The sequence below is a fragment of the Bemisia tabaci genome, chromosome 5 (assembly GCF_918797505.1).
Source record: "Bemisia tabaci chromosome 5, PGI_BMITA_v3".
NCBI classification, from domain to species: Eukaryota; Metazoa; Arthropoda; class Insecta; order Hemiptera; family Aleyrodidae; genus Bemisia; species Bemisia tabaci.
Genome location: NC_092797.1, coordinates 52,034,121 through 52,053,946, shown reverse-complemented (window position 1 = coordinate 52,053,946; position 19,826 = coordinate 52,034,121). Strand labels below are relative to the sequence as shown.

The 19,826-nt window shown below is 35.0% G+C and overlaps 1 protein-coding gene across 3 annotated transcripts in view; it reads right to left on the bottom strand.

Moving 5' to 3' along the window:
* Positions 1-5,615: 5,615 nt before the first annotated feature.
* Positions 5,616-19,826, bottom strand: part of LOC109031420 (proton-coupled amino acid transporter-like protein pathetic) — a 162,965-nt gene continuing 148,754 nt past the window's right edge. For all 3 annotated transcript variants that reach the window (XM_019042922.2, XM_019042931.2, XM_019042939.2), the window contains 8 exons: positions 19,411-19,548; positions 18,067-18,217; positions 16,887-17,008; positions 16,016-16,100; positions 14,912-15,193; positions 12,883-13,061; positions 11,451-11,617; positions 5,616-10,826 (listed from right to left, as the gene is read on the bottom strand). In XM_019042922.2, coding sequence (XP_018898467.1) covers positions 10,579-10,826; positions 11,451-11,617; positions 12,883-13,061; positions 14,912-15,193; positions 16,016-16,100; positions 16,887-17,008; positions 18,067-18,217; positions 19,411-19,548 — 1,372 coding nt within the window. In that variant the 3' untranslated portion in view covers positions 5,616-10,578. The remainder of the gene's footprint in view (positions 10,827-11,450; positions 11,618-12,882; positions 13,062-14,911; positions 15,194-16,015; positions 16,101-16,886; positions 17,009-18,066; positions 18,218-19,410; positions 19,549-19,826) is intronic.

The window sequence follows — 19,826 nt, the reverse complement described above, 5'->3', positions numbered from 1 at the left end:
TTACATGTAAAAAAATTAAATTGCCCACTTAAATTTGGCAAGCGTTGATGTGGCTTGGTTCCTTTCTGCTTAACCCGGTCCAAATGTCGATAGGCATGGTGCAAAACCACATAGGTATCGTATCACCGTTTGCAATGTTGCACACTTCCTATCAAATTCAGTTTTTTCTTTGGAACCAGCCAACGTAAATGATTTCTTGAAAATTTCATTGATTTTTATTCTCTGTTAGCATAATTTTCTACATAAAAACTGTACAACTGTCATTTTCTTTCATTTTTTTCATAATTTTCTTTTTTTCATTTTTTCATAATTTTCTGTTATTTTTTTTTTTTTTTTTTTTTTTTTTATAAACTTAAATAAAAAAATAGCTCAATAAAAATAAAATAACAATAAAAATATCTCGTAAGAATAGCTTAGTTTGCTTCAAAAAAGTAGAACAGGAGCAAAGATTTTGAAACACCGCAATGGAGAAATGTGATTTGGCATTTTGGCCATCAAAAGTTAATATTTTCTTAGATTGCCAGTACCAAAGGAGTTTGAATGTCACACAAGTTTGGAACTATTGATGTAGCAAACTTTGAATAAACCAAGAAAAAACTAGGTACCATTTCAGCGGTGATTATCAAGCTGTCTCTACATTCAAGAAGTCAATGAGTGAAAAAAAAATAAACGACTTTGAGTTGATAAAATATGTTATATTTGACTTTTAAATCAATTATTGTTTTCTGTTTGTTCAAAATTATTGTGCAAAATGCCTCAACAATTAGATACAAATATTTCAGTACATGCTATGGAAGATATAATAACAAATTAGAAGGAAATCGCTAATTTTTTCGGTTTTATTTGATTTATGTACAGGGGATAATAAATCAAGGGATACTATTCAAGGTGCATAATGCTTCTGTACGGAATACTATTTATAGTTGAAAATAAATTACTGCATCTGTTTAAATTATAAAGCTCTAATTTTTCCGAGAGGCCTCTCATAAGTATTGACTGTGAGGATGCGGGTCATAATTTTTATGGCAGAAAACTGCAGCTATTTGCGGTCAGCTGCAATAAAAAATTTTACTCATGGAATTTTAAGTTGAACTTGGAGGTTGATATGACCAACCTGGTTGCCATTATACTGACTTTGAGACTTCATCATTCCATATTTGATACATTTGATTATTCCACCAGAACAAATAAATGGGTTTGATGTAGATTGTTTTTCAGTGCTTCGTGATTTAACGGTGTTATAGACTGAATGACATAGCAACTACCTAACCAGTCCATTGCAACCGGTAAAATTTTGACCCTAAAAGAAACTTTGTCCAGACAAAAATGTTTGTGCAGCTATATACTGGAGTGAAAAAGAAGATATACCTCTGCTGACCAATAATTAATAAGCATTTGAATAGTAAAATTTGCCTAACTCAGATTGCAATTCTTCAATCATAATACTGAACTCCAGAATTTTAAGATGAACAGCTTTTTAAATTAGACGTATTTATGCTAAAAGGATTTATGTGCACAGGATTTACATGCAACAAAGTTCCTTCTAGCATAAATGCATCCAATTAAAACAAGAGTGAAAAGACGATTTTAAAAATCAAGGATTAAAAAGTTTCAAAATATTTGCGTGCACTTCATCTTTTCACAGGAAATGGAGCAAAGTGACAGGTACATGACTTGATAAGATTTCAGAACATACTTCTCAATGGGAGCATACAAATTTATGTGATATTTCAGGAAAGAGTGACAGATTGTGACCTCCTCTTGAAATATTAATTTTCAATCACCTTTTTTTCCTCAGCCATTGAGCCTTAGCGCTTTTACAATCAAGCCCTGACAATCCGCCTAAGAGGCAATTTTAAATGGGTAATTAATTTCTAACTGAATCAAGAAAAGAATCGGTTTATCCCCAAAAATGCAAGAAAGAGCAGCAGGGTAAGTACACTAATTTCAACCATCAGTATTGACAAATTCTTTTTTGAACAAGTTTGGAAGCATCTATTCGAGGGATAGTGATGCAAGACGCAAAATAAAATGCGATAAATGCAACATACAAAACTAAAATTGTGTGGTAAATTTTTGTTAAAATTTGGTGAAACTAAGAACTTGATGAAAAATTCATGTTAAAGCAAGGTGGAGTTCGTACGCAAAAAAATACCTAACAAAAAAGGGGTTCTTTCCTTTTACATTTCAATGAACTTTTTTCATGATTTTGGGCCTATAAAAATTTTTAGTTTTCTTATGATTTCTTTTGTGTTACTGCACTTGGAGAAGGAAAACTATTTTAAAAATACTGGATATTTGGCAATTGTATCAACTCCATAAGACCTTTTAGGAATCATTTTCTACAACTTTTCCAAGGAAAAAATGATTATTAGCATACATATTATATTAGCATTGTATTTAATTGTGGAGCATACCTATTGACGGTGAAACTGCAAAAATGCGTATCTCGGTTGCACTGTTTGGAAATCTCGGCACCTATTTTATTTTTTTAAAGGAGGCTGAACCAAAATCATAACTTGATATTTTTACAGAATATTCCTGATAAAAGGAGGAAAAATCGCTGAATTTTTCAAAAAATGATAGCATCAGTATAGTTTTTCATGTAGAAAATAAAGTATGACAGGAAGTCTGTAACGCCGCAAACCGAGATACGCATTTCTGCAGTTTCACCATCGAAATATTGATGGTGTAACTGGAGAGCGCTGCATTTCGACAACTCTTAATTTCCCTGGTTGTGTTCTATTTTAATGCGCCCATACTAATTGTTCTTGAACTGCACCTCACTAGAAGTATCCTAAAAACCTCATGCAAAGACATCATTCAACTCTCTTTTTAAAAATTAAGAGAGGGAGCTGTGAAATACTATAGTAGAGCTACAAACTTCTCTGTTTCATCACCAAAATATGGTAGGGAAAATTAATTCATAGAAGCTTTTAATGAAAAGCAATTTGAACCTTTTGACTTTAGCTACTGAAGCTACTTCCTACAAGCACTAACAACAATCAGTCTTTGATAAAAAAAAAAATAAATAAATAAATGTATTTAAATGAAATGAATTGACATGAACTTATACGATATCAAATTAATGATTAACGATTCAAATTGATCCACATAACCTTGGATCGTTTTTTGAAGTGCTGCGGTGACATTTTGTGTAATACCAACACAAGATAATAGATTTTGCATGCTTTATCAGAGAATGGCCAGAGAAAAAAAAATTGCACATCTCCATGACAGCGTTACCAGCCATACATTGTTTTTGAAATGAGCTAAATGGAGTAGTTCCCTGTGACAAAATGCAGTCCATTTTTTCTGCACTGAGGCTCCTTTTAGAATCGTTGGTTACATTTCAATGGTGAAAGAACAAAACCGCATATTCCAATTGCTGACATTCCAGGTTTTATGTTGTATTTCACTCTTCTAGAGTTGAACTAATTATTGTCAATGCATAAAAATTTGAAATTTTTCTTTGCTCTTGCGACATACATGTAACTGTAGTTTCCTTGTCAATAGATGATGAAGGAAAATAAATATTGATTGTTGTAGAATAAATAATAATTAAAATAATCATCAGGGGCCATTCATAAAACAAGTGATGCTGAGGAGGGAGGCATCCAGGGTGTGCATTTCGGATGTGTTACAGAGAAAGGGTGCGTTCCGGACTGCAATAAGTAACGCTAGACCTGATATATAATACTGATTTCTTATAAATCTTAGATGAAAAATCGATAAGACCATTTTGTCATCTAAAATTCATTACAAAATGCTGATGTGAAACTGAGAATTACGTTATTTTTTTAGGGGGGTGTACAGCTGTGTTACGACCCGAGTTAGATGGGGGATAAAAAATGCAATTTTCAGTCTTACGTATTTTATGAACAGCCCCTTAACTTGTGATAAAATAGATAAAATGGAAGCTAAGTCTGATTGATAATTACCTATTGGCGAGTAGAAAAAATTGAGCTTTCGACAGACAAAATGTTCGATGTATTGATACTTTATTTTGTTCAAAACTAATTTGGACAGCACCAGTCTGGCTCTCAATATGTGGAGAAAACGCCCACAGTGGCATTTAAAGGAGGCCAGTTACTTCTCTGCTGATAGTAGCAGGAACAAATTATGGAGGGGCAGAGGTCAAATTTGGATCTTGATCTAAATGTGTATGACTCTCATGCGAATGAGAGTCATACACATTGGGGGTGTCAGTGGGTGATAACAGATCCTTCATTGGACATCTTTAAGCAAATGACTTACCTACTTGTGCCATTCTGAGGAAATCTATGCCTGCCACAAAGAGCTTACCGACTGTTACAAAAGGGTATTGTAGATGAGATTACTTAGCTCCAAGACTGTCCATGACATAGCGCAATTACGATAAAACTGATTCAATTTTTGTCCTTCATTTCACAGTCTCACTAACTAATGCTGTCATATTTTTTTCATCTCAGTTTTGAACTTAGGCTCATTTCTAAGGTTTGAGGAGAATTTTAAAATTGACTTGTCTCAGCTCATTTTCCTCATGCACTGCGTTATCTTCCATGCTAAAATGATTTACCTCGATTTTGGTCAAATAAAATTAAAGTCTAACTCTCATTATTCTAGATAACAGAACTTCTTGAGAATTAATTTCAGTAAAAGTTCACCAAAAATTGATTGAAAATAAATAAAAGGCGGAATGACTTTCCGCTTCATACGAGGGTACATTTTTAGCAAGGTAAAAGCTTGGAACTTTATAAGTAACATTTAATTTGAATATGATCTAATGATACTAAGATAATTAAAGTGAATCATAGTGCACAAAGCGTTGATGAGACTTTTGGGGGTTAGGATTTGGGATTAAGTAAAATTGTATGACTTTTATTCTACTGTAATCACTGAACTTTAAATGGACATATTTCTATCAAACAGAACTACGTGCAGGTGAGAAATATGGGGTGTGCTCTAGAAAGCTGCATAAGAAACAATGTAAAAGTGGGCGTGATTCCTTTTGAAGAATTGGAAAAGCAAAATTTTAAATTCAGCAAACAGAACTATGTGCCAACTGAATGCGGGATATATGAGCTGCAGGCATGGCACGAGAGCGTTGTGGCCAGGGCTTATGAGTTGATGACTGCAACCGCGACGGCGGCATCCATCTCCGTTGACGTCACTGGCGCTTTATTATTCTCATTCACTCTTACGGCCATAGAACTGACGAGCACATCCCATATTTCTCACCTGCACATAAATCTGTTTGATAGAAATAAGTCTAAATGTTACATAAATCCGATTGGATTTTAAGCATTTTTAGTGCCCTCATTGTGTTGTACTTGACTCTTTTCTGAAAACTAATTTTTCAGAAGTTCTGCTACCAGGGAATGACCGAAGGTATGTTTCCTCCACACTAACCTCTTGGAACATACTGTTCAGGACTGTGTTGAATCATTAATGGAAAAATGGGTGAGTTAAGATTTATGGCAGACCCTGATTCAACTCCACCCTTGAAAGATGGTTTTGGATCTTCCATTCACTACCTCGAATTTCAGATGTGTCCTTTCCATCTTTGAAGCCTCCCAAACAAAAAGCGCTAAAGACTTGGGAAGGTGGGAAAACATGAAGACCATACTCGCAACAACTCATTAATAATTTAATAAGCGCATAAACTGAATTAAGAACAAATATCACAGTTGAAAAACTTAATTTATCCCTATTGAACAGATATGCTGCAAAACGGCACAAAAGCTCGTGACGGAGCAGTTGTCTGAATCTGAACTTGAGCGAACGAATGAGTGTATTTGAAAAAACTGCACAGAGCATAAATTATTTTGGAAAGCAAAGCTCACAGTATGAAAAGGAAAAACATGTTTATCCTGTGCAGAGAAGATTACATATTGATTTTGGAAGTATTGAAGTTTCAAAATTTGTTTTCAAAATAATTTTTATTAAAAATTTCAGAAGCCTGTAAAATATCAATGCCTAATTGAGTTACAATTATTTGCCTCAGATAGCAAAGGGATAGGATTATATTCAAATTATTACAGTTGTACTCACACTTTTCAAGGTGTTAAGATGCCACTGACTTGAATTCAGTTTCCTGAGATGACAATACTTCATTTTTGACTCCAAAGGGTGATTTCAAAATCATTTTACAAAATGAAGGGATTGTATTCGGCTTTAGAAAGGCATTTTATTAAATATTATCAGATTTCAGGCTTCTTGGAGAAGAGAACAGTTGCAAATTTTTTTTTGGAATGAATCGGGAGTTACAAAATTTAAAATTACAAACTGGATGAACTAAGTTTAGATGGGCATTTGAAAAAGTACAATTTCCTACACGCAAGCTTGAGCTAAAAATTAGGATTGACCATTAATTTTGAACTACATAATCACTAGAGTCAATGGCACAACTATAAAACTCGATGAAAAACAATCATTACTGGAACTAGTTCTATTGATAAAGATTCAGTAATACATCATAATTTCAAAGATGAAAATAATGAAACAGTAAACATTTGATGCAGGCTGATAAGTGAAAGTTTCTCTTTGTAATATAGTTCGCAATTTCAATATGTACTTTCATTCACAAGGAGAACTGATACAGCAGTTGTATCAAGAAACAAGAAAAATTTGTTAAACTTAAATTTTGTACCAATTTAAGATACACGGCCTTACAGGAAAGTCTACCAGTACTTCAGAACTAGAAACCTGTTTTTTCCTAGAGCGAGGGAACATACGCACAGTTGAGTTGCTGTTCCCGAAGGCTGCAAAAAGGTTTACCGTTTGCAAAAATACATGGTAAAGACTGAGTCAATGATTTTTTGACACTTTCAAGTATGCTAAATGTTTTTTTTTTGCATCATTACATTGCTTCTGAGCATGAAGACATCATTAAATCCACTTCACATGCTAAAAATGAGAGCTGAAAATAAGTATCCATTGTCATTGTTCAACAGTCTCAATTTCATGGAATTGAAGTGCTCTGATCCTTACGTCAGTTAGGTTGATACCTGTTGTGACCTGATCTTACTGATTAATGCAATCTGCACAAAATCCTGCGAATTTAAGTGACCCATTCACTAACCCAGGGACCCCTAATCTCAACTCCCATTTTAGCATGTGCTGTAGGCTCAATCAGCTGCTCAGAGGTGAAGATTCATTTGCTGCAAGAAAAAAATTTCCATTTGCTCATCAATCTCTATGTCCGTACAGTCTACAATTGACAACTCATTACCAGCACACATAAACCCTTATAAAGTCTGCTTTCTCGAGACTGTAAGGCCTTGATCTCACTTAAAAACAAGATAAAAAAAATTAGACAACAAAAGAATGACTTATTTTTCTTCAAAAGCACCGGTATCAATCAATCTCGCTCATTAAAGCGGGAGGACTAAGTAAACAATTGACAGATATACGCTAAGAGCTATGATACGCCCCATTCCTAGATGACAGGCGTTTTCCTAATCTAAGCACGAATTTCGAGGATCACAATATCCATGTTAAAGATAGGACGCAAATAATACAATATTTTTGATTCTTAAAATTCACTTCAACTTTTAATGAGCTGATGTTCGATGACATATTGTTGAGCTTTGGAAAGTACAAGTTAAAATTGAGAAACTTCGTCAATGATCCATAAAAAATCTTCATGCAGTAGGTTGGTCTCGGAAGTTTTAGAATTATTCTCACTGAGTCAGAAAATTTGAGTAAAAAAAGGAGGGGGGAGTTTCTGGCTACTATTTTTATTTTTAAATGAGGGTGGTGTTTTAAAAACACTGCAATGACCATAGAAATTAATTGACTTAATCCGTTAGAACCTGAATACACAAATTGGGCTTGTCATGGGGCTCACTATTTTAACTGGATTTGAAAAATCAAGAGAATAAGACGCGTTTTCTGATACCATGACAAATCATAGGTTGGGTAAAAGTAATAATAATTAAATTTTAGGTTTAACAGGGTAAAAAATAACTGTGGACAACTTTTAAATATACTGAATGGCTACCAAAGTGTGATTGATGCTTTCCAAAGAGTTGAAAGTTAAAATAAAATCAAAGTCATAGATAAACGCAAATGTGACTGCTGTATGATAAAAATGGGAGAGAGTGAAAAAAAAATTAACCTTACACATACTTATCACAATGCGGGTCGCTGCATTAAATCCTAGTCAAACAAACTTATAAAAAAAAACTCAATTCATTCTCATGGTTAAAATATAGTACTGGATTTTGGATTAAACTCACCTACAAATACGCTTGAACAATGGAAACTAAAATTAACCGATGATAAAAGCCTCAGAGACAGTCAAGCCTGCAGAGACGGTTAAAGCAGAGGTGGTCCTACGTGATTACAGAGAATTCTATTGATTAGTAACAATAATTATAAAAACAAACTTACACTATTCAATCTTACAAAATTAATTAAAAAAATATACAATCTATTCGCGAACTTGTAACAAGTTAGCCATCACAAATTTTTAGAGATGGTACTTTCATGTAAAAAACAGCCAATACACTTACAAAAATAATTGTGGAAGATAAAGCGATAATTAAAATAAAAACGATTTTCAGTATTACTATAGCCATATTGTGAGATAAAGTTAAAGAAAAAACTCACTGATGTAAAAAATTGAAGCGGAAAACACTGCTTCGAGTGCCACTTTGGACGAGGCAGATAATTTGAAAACATGATAAAAGAATAGGGAGTTGCTGTGTTATATTCTCTGTTGGGATGTTAATGGGGCCCAGCCCCATCTGAACATTTTGTGTCATTTGTCAGGTGAAAATTCAAAATGTCCTAGGCTTCATCGGATGTCGCATCTACTGAGTGCAGTATTTCTTAATATGGATTAAATTACCTCGTGTTTATTGGAAAGTTTTCACTAAATTGAAGTCTTAATTTGAGATTGAGAATTGTTACCTATTCTTTGGCAGCTGGATTCCTGTTAAATAAACCATAGCGCAGTCTTAGCCACAAGACATTTGAGACATCGTAAAGTTGCATAATTTAATTATTCCATTTACAAAGAAGTGCACCCTGCGACTACTTCCAATTTCCTTATTTGCCTTTTAACTAATAACTTAACCAAATGACACATTTTCTAACAAGAGGGGGAGAGTTTTATGCGATGGTTGGTTTTGGTTATATTGCATTGAGTTTTTTATTTGGATTGGTTACCTTTTGATCGAAACGCTTTTCAAAATTTCCCAACAAAAGCTCTTACCTGATGACTCTGGAGGCCATCTTTTACAAAGAGAAAAAGTACATTTTGCTACTATGCTGACTGATGAGAAGATACCACTAGGATAGGGCAATAATTGAATACAATATTAACAGCTTTGCTAAAAGAAAATGTAATGGTAATATTTTCAGGAGACAAAGCCTTTTCAACGACTTAGAACAAATCCATTCAACCATTTTCTGTAAATTTTATTTGGCTTTCCCAGAAGCCTAAGTACGAGACAGGTTTGTAACTTCCATCGACAGAATTTATGAGCCTAACTCGCAAGAGTGTTCAACTACGTTTAACATCGGTAAACATTTAGTTAACTGTCTCAGAAATTTTTTCATCATCTTGCATCTTTTTAAGGCCTGCATCACATGGTCATATTCTCGCCTCCAATTTTCCTATAGCCGTGACTTTTCTGGTAACAAAGCTGCAATTCCTTTACTTTGATCCTTTATTAAACCCTAATTAAAAACACAAGTAAGTAACCTAACTTGGGCAATGTTTTCTAATTGACATTGTCTGGTAGTCCCTGAATCTTGTTTGAGTAATTAGTCAATATCGGTCACATTTTAAAGCAGAAAGACAGGAAAAATAATAGAGGGTGTCTTACTATTCGTAAGAAAAAGACTGAATGGATTCTGTATAAAAAATGGGTTAACTGCAGAGTTTGTGCAAATATTTTGAGCAACATATTGAGGTTTTACTTTATATATTTCAGGCACTTGCTGAGTTGAACAATGATTATTTGGTCTATGACCTCATTCTCGAGACACCTACAATCAGCTGGTTACAAAAAATCCCATTGGAAGGTACGAGTTGAGCTCATGATATAAAGAGATATCAGAGAAGCAACAAAGAATGAGATGAGCCAAGCTAAAATTAATTTGACAAGAGCATTTCTCAGTATTCATGAGAAAAAATTAAAAACAAGAAAACTCATCCAGCTGAGTTTGTTGAATCGAGTGTTTGGCTGTGATTACAGATGGAACCAATCTCTTTACATAATATAAATTACCTCAAAATAAACAATGATGCAAAATATTTACAAATTTACAACCTACTATATACAAAACAAAACTCAAAATTCTACAACTGGAACTGAACGTTCCGAATCCTTGAATAAAAATTATTCAATACATTAACACAACAACTAAGAGGTATGCCTAAGATTCACTCTTGAATAGTTTTGCTTCACAGCAAAATACAAACAAAATAGAAAACAAGGGTTTGTGGAGGAGTCAGTGTGATTAACAACTGAGCATAGAGCAAGGGCGATAGCCCTTGGAAGATCTTTGAGAAATAGAGTGGAACTTCTGAGTCATCGTGAAAAGATAATACCTTGGAGCAAAATTACGCGCTTTCTACTAGCTTTAATGGGCATTACCCATTCCCATTTCCCAGAGACTCGTGTATGTCCCTGTTACCAGGCCAAGAAGTCCAAAAGCGATAATGGCGAGGTTCTTGTATAGCCTCCAGTTGTAGGCGCCCATTCCAGGTTCTTCCCAGTAGATTACCAGTTCAATGATTGCAGGGAACATGAGTCCAAGCGTCGATAAACACAATGCACCCACCAAAGAGATGAAAGGACCCAGTTCTGGGAAAGTTATAGCCAAAACAACTGGAAAAGAATGAAAAAGACTTTTTTTAATGAAGGAACAGCTATTTCTTGCAAGGAGTCACAATTCATATGGCATCAGAATTTTGTTGAAATCTAAAAATTATTTTTGTTGATGCAAAACAGACAGTGCACAGGTCATCAGCAAAATGATCTTTTCTATTTTTTGTGCGGCAAACAGTGGGAGTTTTATAAAATTGGAAAAAGGATACAATGGAGGCATATGAATATTGATACTTGCATGTATTAACCAGGTACTGCATTCAGTTATACTTAAAAATACCAGTGCATGTTAGGTATGATACTTTCTTAGCAAAATAAATTGTCTGGGGACATTCTGAAACATCATATCAAGATAAATATCTTTAAGGTTTTTTCCCCCTTTCTTTTCATTTATTAAAAAAAGAGTGTTCATACATCTGGTACTTTTGCACGGATGTCAGTCAAAATAATAGTTGGTACTATTGATATAAAAACTTGACAGAGAATTTCTATCGACAAAATAATTTTCGCAAAAAGGACTAGAAAGGAGAGTATCTTGTTTTGTTCAACTCTCGTTGTAGATGTACCCCTCCTGTGTAATTTTGTCTATTAAATGATAGTAGGTAAACAGAGAATATCTCATACCTGTTCCGACCACCAGTCCTACACGCAAGCTGTATTCGGCAGTCTTTGGCTTGGAGGTGAATCGATGTTTTACTGATTTCCAGATGATTTCGAATGGTACGTAGAACTGCAGAGCGTACGTCAAGAAAATAGCAACAGCCATCATAAGTTTTACACTTTGCCCTAACCTGAGAACATAAAACAGAAAATATGTATATGTATGTCAGAAATATGTATGTATATTTTACTCTTTTATACTCTTGTATAAAAGAGTAAAATAATTTGTTCGGGAGCCGGAGTACAACATCTTTAGCCATTCACAGAGAAAGGGATCTTAGGATTAACAGAATAAAAATGTACAAATTGGTATCACTGCTCAGAAAGATGTCTCAAAAGACATTTTGGCGCAAAAGCCACTAAATAATGTAGACACTTTGAAGTTCAAGTTTAAAAAGTTTCTTTGTAGTTTCAAAAGTAGTTTCTTGTGACTATGCTAGTTGAACCTCTGTTCAAATATTTACAATTTTAATTATTAAATTCGAATCTCAAAATTGTCCAATTACACTGCGAATTTAAGCTCTCTGTTAGCAAAAAAGAAAAAAGAGAAAGAAAAAAGAGGGCTATTTGTAACTGATCTATGAGATACTAGAGAGTCATTTCCATTGGAAACTCGAACTCTCATTAATAAGGGTAGGTACCCAAGTTGAAGAGAATTCCTTTTTGCAAAGTTTGCCTTCAGGCAATAGGGTCTCTTTACTCCTGGCCATTGCTGATAGATTGTGCTGAAATATTGTATTTTCCAACGATTAACTCTACATAAAATCTCCACATTTTATAATATAACCTGGTAACTTTGCTTGAGAAAATCACAAGTTACATAATTTACAGGGTTTCCATAAAATCTCCCTAATTCCCTGACTTTTGTTGCTGTTGTACGACTCCAAGATTACCAGATTCTCTCACTTTTCCTGACCTTGGAGGAGAACTTCCTCTTGGATTTTGTTTCTTTTAACTGCACAGACATTTACTAAACTTCAGGAAAAATTTCTACTTCTTGAAGGTGCTTGAAAGGCATGTTAGCACTCTCCACAGTGGTAGTGCTGGCTGTAGGTTGGCTGTAGGTACTGACAATGAGCTGATGCGCTACTTGCAAAAATTCCTGATTATTTCTATGAATTCCTCGACTTTTCTAGGTTTTCCACGTTTCCTAACTTTCTTTAATTTTCCCTGATGTTTCCTGGTCACCAACAATTCCCTGACTTTCCAGGTTTTTCACACCATCAGAAACCCTGCATACAAAGGCGGCATTTTTTTTTTTTTTTACTAAATTGAAGTTTCATTCAATATTGAATTTAAAAAATTAAATTTGGTTATTTTCTTGCATTTGATTCCTTGCAGAGATTTTTACTGACACTCTAAGGAAATATAACTTAAGAGGAAAATTAATACTCACAGCTCATGTTGAGGCAGGTTCAACGTGATGCTCGGTTCCGTTTTACTGCCATACTTCAAGTATCCAAAGAATCCGACTCCAGAATACAAACTGATGACCAAAAACATGCCTGTGTTCAACACTCCTGGACATCCGATCAAATGCTGTGGCTTTTTCATGTTATTCTCCAATGGCATCACCTGGAGGTAAAATGAATTAAATTATATTTTTCATGACTTAAAAATGTAAAAGCAGGAATTCCTGTGGATGAAACTGTTACACTTTAGACAACAGCTGAGAAGCATCAAAATAAGACAAAAACACCACAGATACAGGAGCCAACTAAAATGAAGGCCATGGCGTAATCCAGGAGATATTAATGAAGTAGTAGTTAAATAAAACGATTCTATTGACAAAGAAAAATTATCGCAGGAAAGATTTCCAGAAGCCATAAAATCATATAATCTTTCTTCTAGGAGTTTATTACATGCATAAATGAAATTATCTAAAAATCTGGTTCACCTTCATTAAGAAATAATCTTTAATGGATGAGTAGGATTAAGATAGAAGCCTACTCAAATTCCAAAACATTTTTCGATTGGAACTGTAACTCCATACTAAGTGTTCAAAAATAATATGAGGTGTGTATGAGTTATTTGTTAAATTTTAAATGAATTCAAAAGATTAATTTCAGAGAAATTTTGTTGCAATAAACTCTGTTTTGTTTCTGCAAAAAAATATGGTGCATTGTAAAGTTTCCAGAGTAACTTCCACTTAGGTAGGTATTTCACTCAAATACTTCATGTCACATTTTAAATTGTTTCTTTGAAGCAAAATAATTTCCTTCTCTACTCATAGGTCCATCCATAAATTATGTGACGATTCCCAAGTTTTCCAAAGATGCTACGGAATTAAGTAACAATGACAACATGTCAAATTTGTCAATATTACTTTGATTACTGAAGAAAATGATACTGCAGATGATACATAAAATGAGAGGGCAGACCTTGCAGTTTTTCAAACATTCAAAATCAAATTTAGCGCAAAATCATATTTAAAAAATAGTAAAGCACCACTCTGTTAAGAACACCCAGTGACATATTACATACTCTATAGATGGCCCACCTTTCTATAAACCTCGATATTTTGGGAGATAAAAATTAATTTGTACACTCCCTAGAACTTAATCTTTAAATATTAAAAAATGAAAGAATTTTGGAAATTGTTGCATTTTACATTCACTTAAATTTTCCTGTCCCATGAGAGTGAGTTTATTTACCGGTTCAAACACAGAGAACCATTAGACTGTCCCTGCAGAGCCGCATGACACAAAATGGTTGTACTCTAGTTCCATCTTACACCTCTGGGAATCAAGAGTCCTGCATTTCATTTGTTGGGAATAGGAAGGCTCTAATCTTTCTGGTCCTTGATTATAGGAGATCTTCAGGAGATGGGTATTTTTAAAAATTTTAAATGTGGGCTAGGGACAAGAAACAGAGATGATAAGGAAGAAATGATTCAGAATGATTCAAATAATTTTTTGTCCCCTCGAAATAGCGAGTGTATCATTGGAAAGGCTGCAGCATGAGGGGGTAGAGAAATTTCGTTACTAACATTTTGCACTTCTGAAGAGAAATTAACAAGATGAATTCTATTTAAATGCCTTCTAAGTCAGAGCACTGATTTTTGCTAATGACTGATAGGATCGATTCTGCACCCAAGAGTAAGTTAGATAGAGATGTTCTAATTTAGATCTAAATTCTGGCTCAAATGTTCCTTTCTTTCCAATACTTTGATTTCCACATTGGGCTGAAAAGTCGAGTATAAAGATGCTCTTGTGGCACAACGTTAGGTCTATACGATTGAGTTTTGTTTGGAATGTAAAAAAAATTTCACAAAGTGGTAATTTTTTTTCTTCTTTTTGCTTGTTAATTTAAAAAAAAAATGAGGAAAATTGAAGATTTTTTCTTTGAGCAGAAATGCCTGATCACAAAAAACAGTTCGCGTCTTGTAACCTTTTCGCACTGCTGATAGAAAAGTAAATACTTACAACACCGATTCCTTCCAAGGCAAAAATAGCTGTGCCAAAAAAGAGCGGAAGCTGCTCAAAGGATGAGAAGTGCTGGTGTGGAACCGAGTCCAACGAAGGTAAGTCCTTGAACATGTAGTAGAAAGTAATCGTTATCCCAATTCCAACCAGCAGGTTTGAAATCATGGAAAACGGGGCTAAATATTTCAGGTTCCGGATCAAGTTGATTGCAATCAATAGAGGCAGAATGGACAGGATGTACCATCGTACATCAAACTCTGCCCCTGCGTATACATCAACAACCTGAAAAAAAATTTGGTTCTGTTAGGTTGTTGCCTGTTTTGATACAGTTATCAATGGGTAGTTTTGCCTTGGGGTCTACTAAATAGAGTATCAGCAACCAAGCATCAAAATCTCAGCTTAGCTCCCCAAAATTTTGCACAGAGCATCGTGAGATTATTGAAAATTACTGATTTCAATTCTTAGTAAATACATGAGGAATTAGTGTTTTTCGAATTGAATTTAAGTTTATAATTTAGAAATTCATCATGTTTGCTCTGCGTTCTTCTTAGTGAGGTATATATGCAATATCAAAGCTCAGTTTCTTCCGTTTGACAATTTCCAGTGATTATTATTTTTGGAGTTTTGTGGAAAAATCTGTGACAAAGTCATTGAAAATTCATGGTATGTAATATTTAATCAGGATGTCATACTCTTCACAAAGCCTGATCACGTGATGGCCTTAGTGCAAAACCTTGTGTCTCCATCGTGAGGTTTCAAAATTTCTGCTCCTCTTCTATTTTTTCGAAGCGAGACAAGCCAATTTCATTGCTTAAAATCTGTACCGAATATATTCTGCTAACAGGGAAGAAAAATCAAGGAAGTTTCGAAGTAATTTGATTGGCTGGTTTTCCAAAGAGAGAGTGAATGAAGTATGTTAGGAAGTCTACAACATCGCAAACAAAGATACAAGGTTTTTTTGGCGTTCAACATGCTCCAGCAGATGAACTACTTTCGACTCCCAAAGAGGATACAGTGAGAATCAAGGGAAGTTTTTAATGATAAAGTAAACAAAAGGAACATCTCAACTTAAAATGAATAAAAAACCGCAGACTAAAACCATACCTGCTTGATATTTTTAGCGACAAAAACCAAATAGACACAACAGCAACCAAGCAAATCAATTACGAGGAACAAATTAACCATAGACCTGAAAAAGAGAGGAAATTTTAGATAAAAAGACATTGCAATACACTAAAATTAAGTAAACAGCAGGTACAATTTTGAACTACGTAGGTATTCATGGTCACCTACTTGGTTTGAGCACTAACTAACTAACTAACTAAATCTCCTGTAAAGCAATGACACTTCCCAAACAGTGGGGTCACATACAGGCGAAATGGCTCTATTACAACATGAATAACTAATTTTCCTAACAGTATTGAAATTTAGCCACTCTTCGCCATCTTCTCCCCAAGATTTGGAGGAAAACATCGAACATTTAGACAGAAATTCCTTTCTCTTTAACCTGATTTAAAGCAATTTCTTTTTTCAAGTTAATTATCTCAGAGATAATGTCAGAGAGTAAAAAGCCTTGGCAAGAGAGAGTAAGATAAAACCAGAGTGCTGAAACTGAATTTGTTGACTTGAGCACGGCTTAGAAGGCTCAAGAAATAGCTTAGAGGTAAAACCCGCTCTTGGCAAATAACCCCGATAATTTCAACATTCATCTATTGTACCTTTGCAGCAGTGTGCATCCCCAGACGCCAATAACTAAATACAGCTAAAATTAGAGGGAGGGGAAGCGATGCCATCGTGAATCCAATCATGAATGTTTCCTCAAAAAAGTATGGACGGTTTGCCTCATTTAACGGTACAACTTGTCCCTACTGGACATTTTTGTTTTCTATACCTACCTACTTAGCCAGAATCACAACTTTAAGGCTTCCATAAAAACTGAGCCTCGTGAGGGAAATCAAAGGAAAAATCTTCTTACCTAGAGAAGGCAGCAAAACCCTGAACAGAAGTAGGTCCTGCTAGGAAAGCAACTTCAGCAATATCCGCAAAACTCAAGGACGGAACTTTCATTCTCCTACACAATATATGCGAGGATTTTACCTAGGAAAGAAAATACATTAATTAAAAAAGGTTACAACTTAAAAAATTTTCTACATGAGTATCTATACTGTTGGTTTAAGCAAGAACTAAATTGCCTATTTTTTGTGAAAAGTTCTACATAATGAGCAAATCAGCTAGGCGGGTGTTAATTAATTAAACGATTTCTTAAAAAACATGGACTACAATATATCACAATAGTTACCTATTGCCAGAAAATAGCACTTTTTCTGTGCGGAAATATAACTGTGCTTTTCCCCCAAGAAATCGCAATAAAATTGTAGGTAATCTTAACGTAATTTTTATTTAACCAATTAGGTTTCCGCTGGTCAAAAATTGTAATGAAAACGCAAAATCTTTGCCTAATTGTTTTTCTGTTTTTAGACTAGGTAACTATTGAGAGACTATAGTTTCCATATTTTTAAAAGAAAAATACTTGGATATTTATCTTGGGTATTAAATATAAGTATCGTTTTTGTCCTCTTTCTTTTTTTCATTTTCCGACCAAACAGAGCTAGGGACTAAATTTGGTGCAGCAAAGTTTGGATGATTTTTATGTAAATCTGGCTCAGAAAAACTAACTCTCTTTCCCGAAAAATTTCGGAATTTTGAAGCCCTAAATGATTACAATATTCTTCCTGACAACAATATTCAACAACAATTTTTATTCTTTAAGAAAAAAAACAAAAAAAAATTATTGTGGCTCACACTGAGAAACGACAGTAATATTGGAAAAACATAGTCGTTATTTCACAATTTTATTGCAATATTAATTATACACCTGAAATCAACAACTCCATATTAGCGAAAATTTAGAGACAACAAACTAAAAATAGGTATACTCTTTGCTGGTGTTGTAATTTAATTATGAAGCCTTCACAAAACCTCTACAGAAAATTCTTTTTGATTATGATGAAGGACCATAGTAAATTTAAGAGGAGGCATGTTGCTTTGGTAAATAAATGGTTATCTTCTTCTGATTTTATTTTAAGGAGAGAAAAGGGAAATAAGGCTTAACATAATAGAGGAAAAAAATTGAGTAAGATTAAAGTTGAACTTACTAGAATGTGAACACAGTATGTGCAGATTAAACCAATAGTAAACGTGGCGGCCAAACCGAACCATAGTCCAGCATTTGAAAAAGCTAGCGGCATGGCAAGGATGCCAGTGCCTAAACTACCTTTCAACAGGTGAATGAATGTCTCCATGTCCCTGAAAATAGAGGTGATTAGAGATTAGGAAGGTAGTTACACAAAAATGAGGTGTCAATGATTTCAAGCAAAACTTGTCTTAATGCATATTCTGAGAAAAATTCGCTTCCGAATTCCAAATTTTAAGCATCAAAAAGTCAGTTTAAATTTGCTTTCCGCCATTAGGATCCATGCAATTTCGAAACTTCAAACACATATTTCTCGAAATAGCGGAAAATTGCAGTAATGTGCCTCGTCCCTTGAGCCCCTCAATTCTTGTTTCATTAAATTATCCGATATTACCTTGATTTCCACTCACAAATTCCCGGATGGAAACCCTGATTTTTCCGAGTTTTACAGAGTGATCCTTTCTCACACTACCCCTATTTACCCTTTTGTTCTCGCCCCTTTTCAGAGGTCCCCCTAGAAGGGAGGGAGGGGTCCTGAAAATAGTTTCCTTTGACCCAGGACAAAATTTCAATCCTACCGATGAAAGTGGGTGGTTGTGATGGACAAAGGAGGTAAGTGTTTAATAGACTAACCAACAGGAACCCACAAGAGACCCTATAGTTAGTCCATCATTTGTCCTCTTTTTGTATGATAACCACCCGTTTGAGCCGAAAGGATCGCTCCGTACTCCCTGTGTCTTCTTTGTCTATTGCTTTGTCTATCAATTTCGATAATGAGCCCGCTGGACGCTGGACCCATAGAGAAAAAAAAGGAGGTGTTTGCATTTCGGGCATCTTGGAATTTTTCATAGAGTATCTATAGCTTTGATGACGTCATTGGGTACAGCGACGTTTTTATCCTGTCGATTTTCTTGGAAATGGTGTAATTTAAGGGAAAAAGTCATTCTATAAAAAGTGCTTGAAATTATATAAAGAGTTGATTTAAGTAAAAAAATCGGACATTATGGTCAGTTTTTACAGCGTCAACATAACCCTCAACGAGCATCTTGTTTACATTGATGACGTAGGTGGGTACAAATCCTCAAGATGCAAACACCTCCTTTTTTTTCTCTATGCGCTGGACCCAGTGGCGAGACTCTTGAAAGTTGGCAAAACCGGTTTTCCTCCATTTAAATGTACGTAAAACAATCGATTCTTGGTGAGGCAGCTTGCTCCGCCTAAAAGCGATATTTTCGATGGATTTAAATGGAGGCAAAATAAAGTGGCCAACTTTTAAAAGCCCACGGCAAGGACGAGTAATACTCACGAAGTCGGATGGGCGACTTTCCGATGCTCGAAGGGGTTGTAGCCTCCCGATTCGGCATCCTTGTTCGTACTCGATACTAGAGGGAGCGTCGATCCTGTTGTCATCGTGATAGGCACCCCATTTGACTGGCATTTGTACCTGGAACAAACCAATGTAAAAGTTAGAGTTACCATTTGAAACCACGTTCTGAGGCACCTTCATAGTATAATACAATGTCGTATACTACTGTGCAACACCTCTGTTGTGAAATAGTTGCTTCAGGCGCCGCCGCACGTCGGGCGGGCGGGCAGCGCGAAACGCGGATTGGCGCCTACAAACCTAAGTGGATACTTCCAGCATTGTGCAATGCGTGAAGTATCCACTTAGGTTTGTAGGCGCCAGTGAGCCTCTCGCGCTGGCAGCACGCCGCGCCGCTC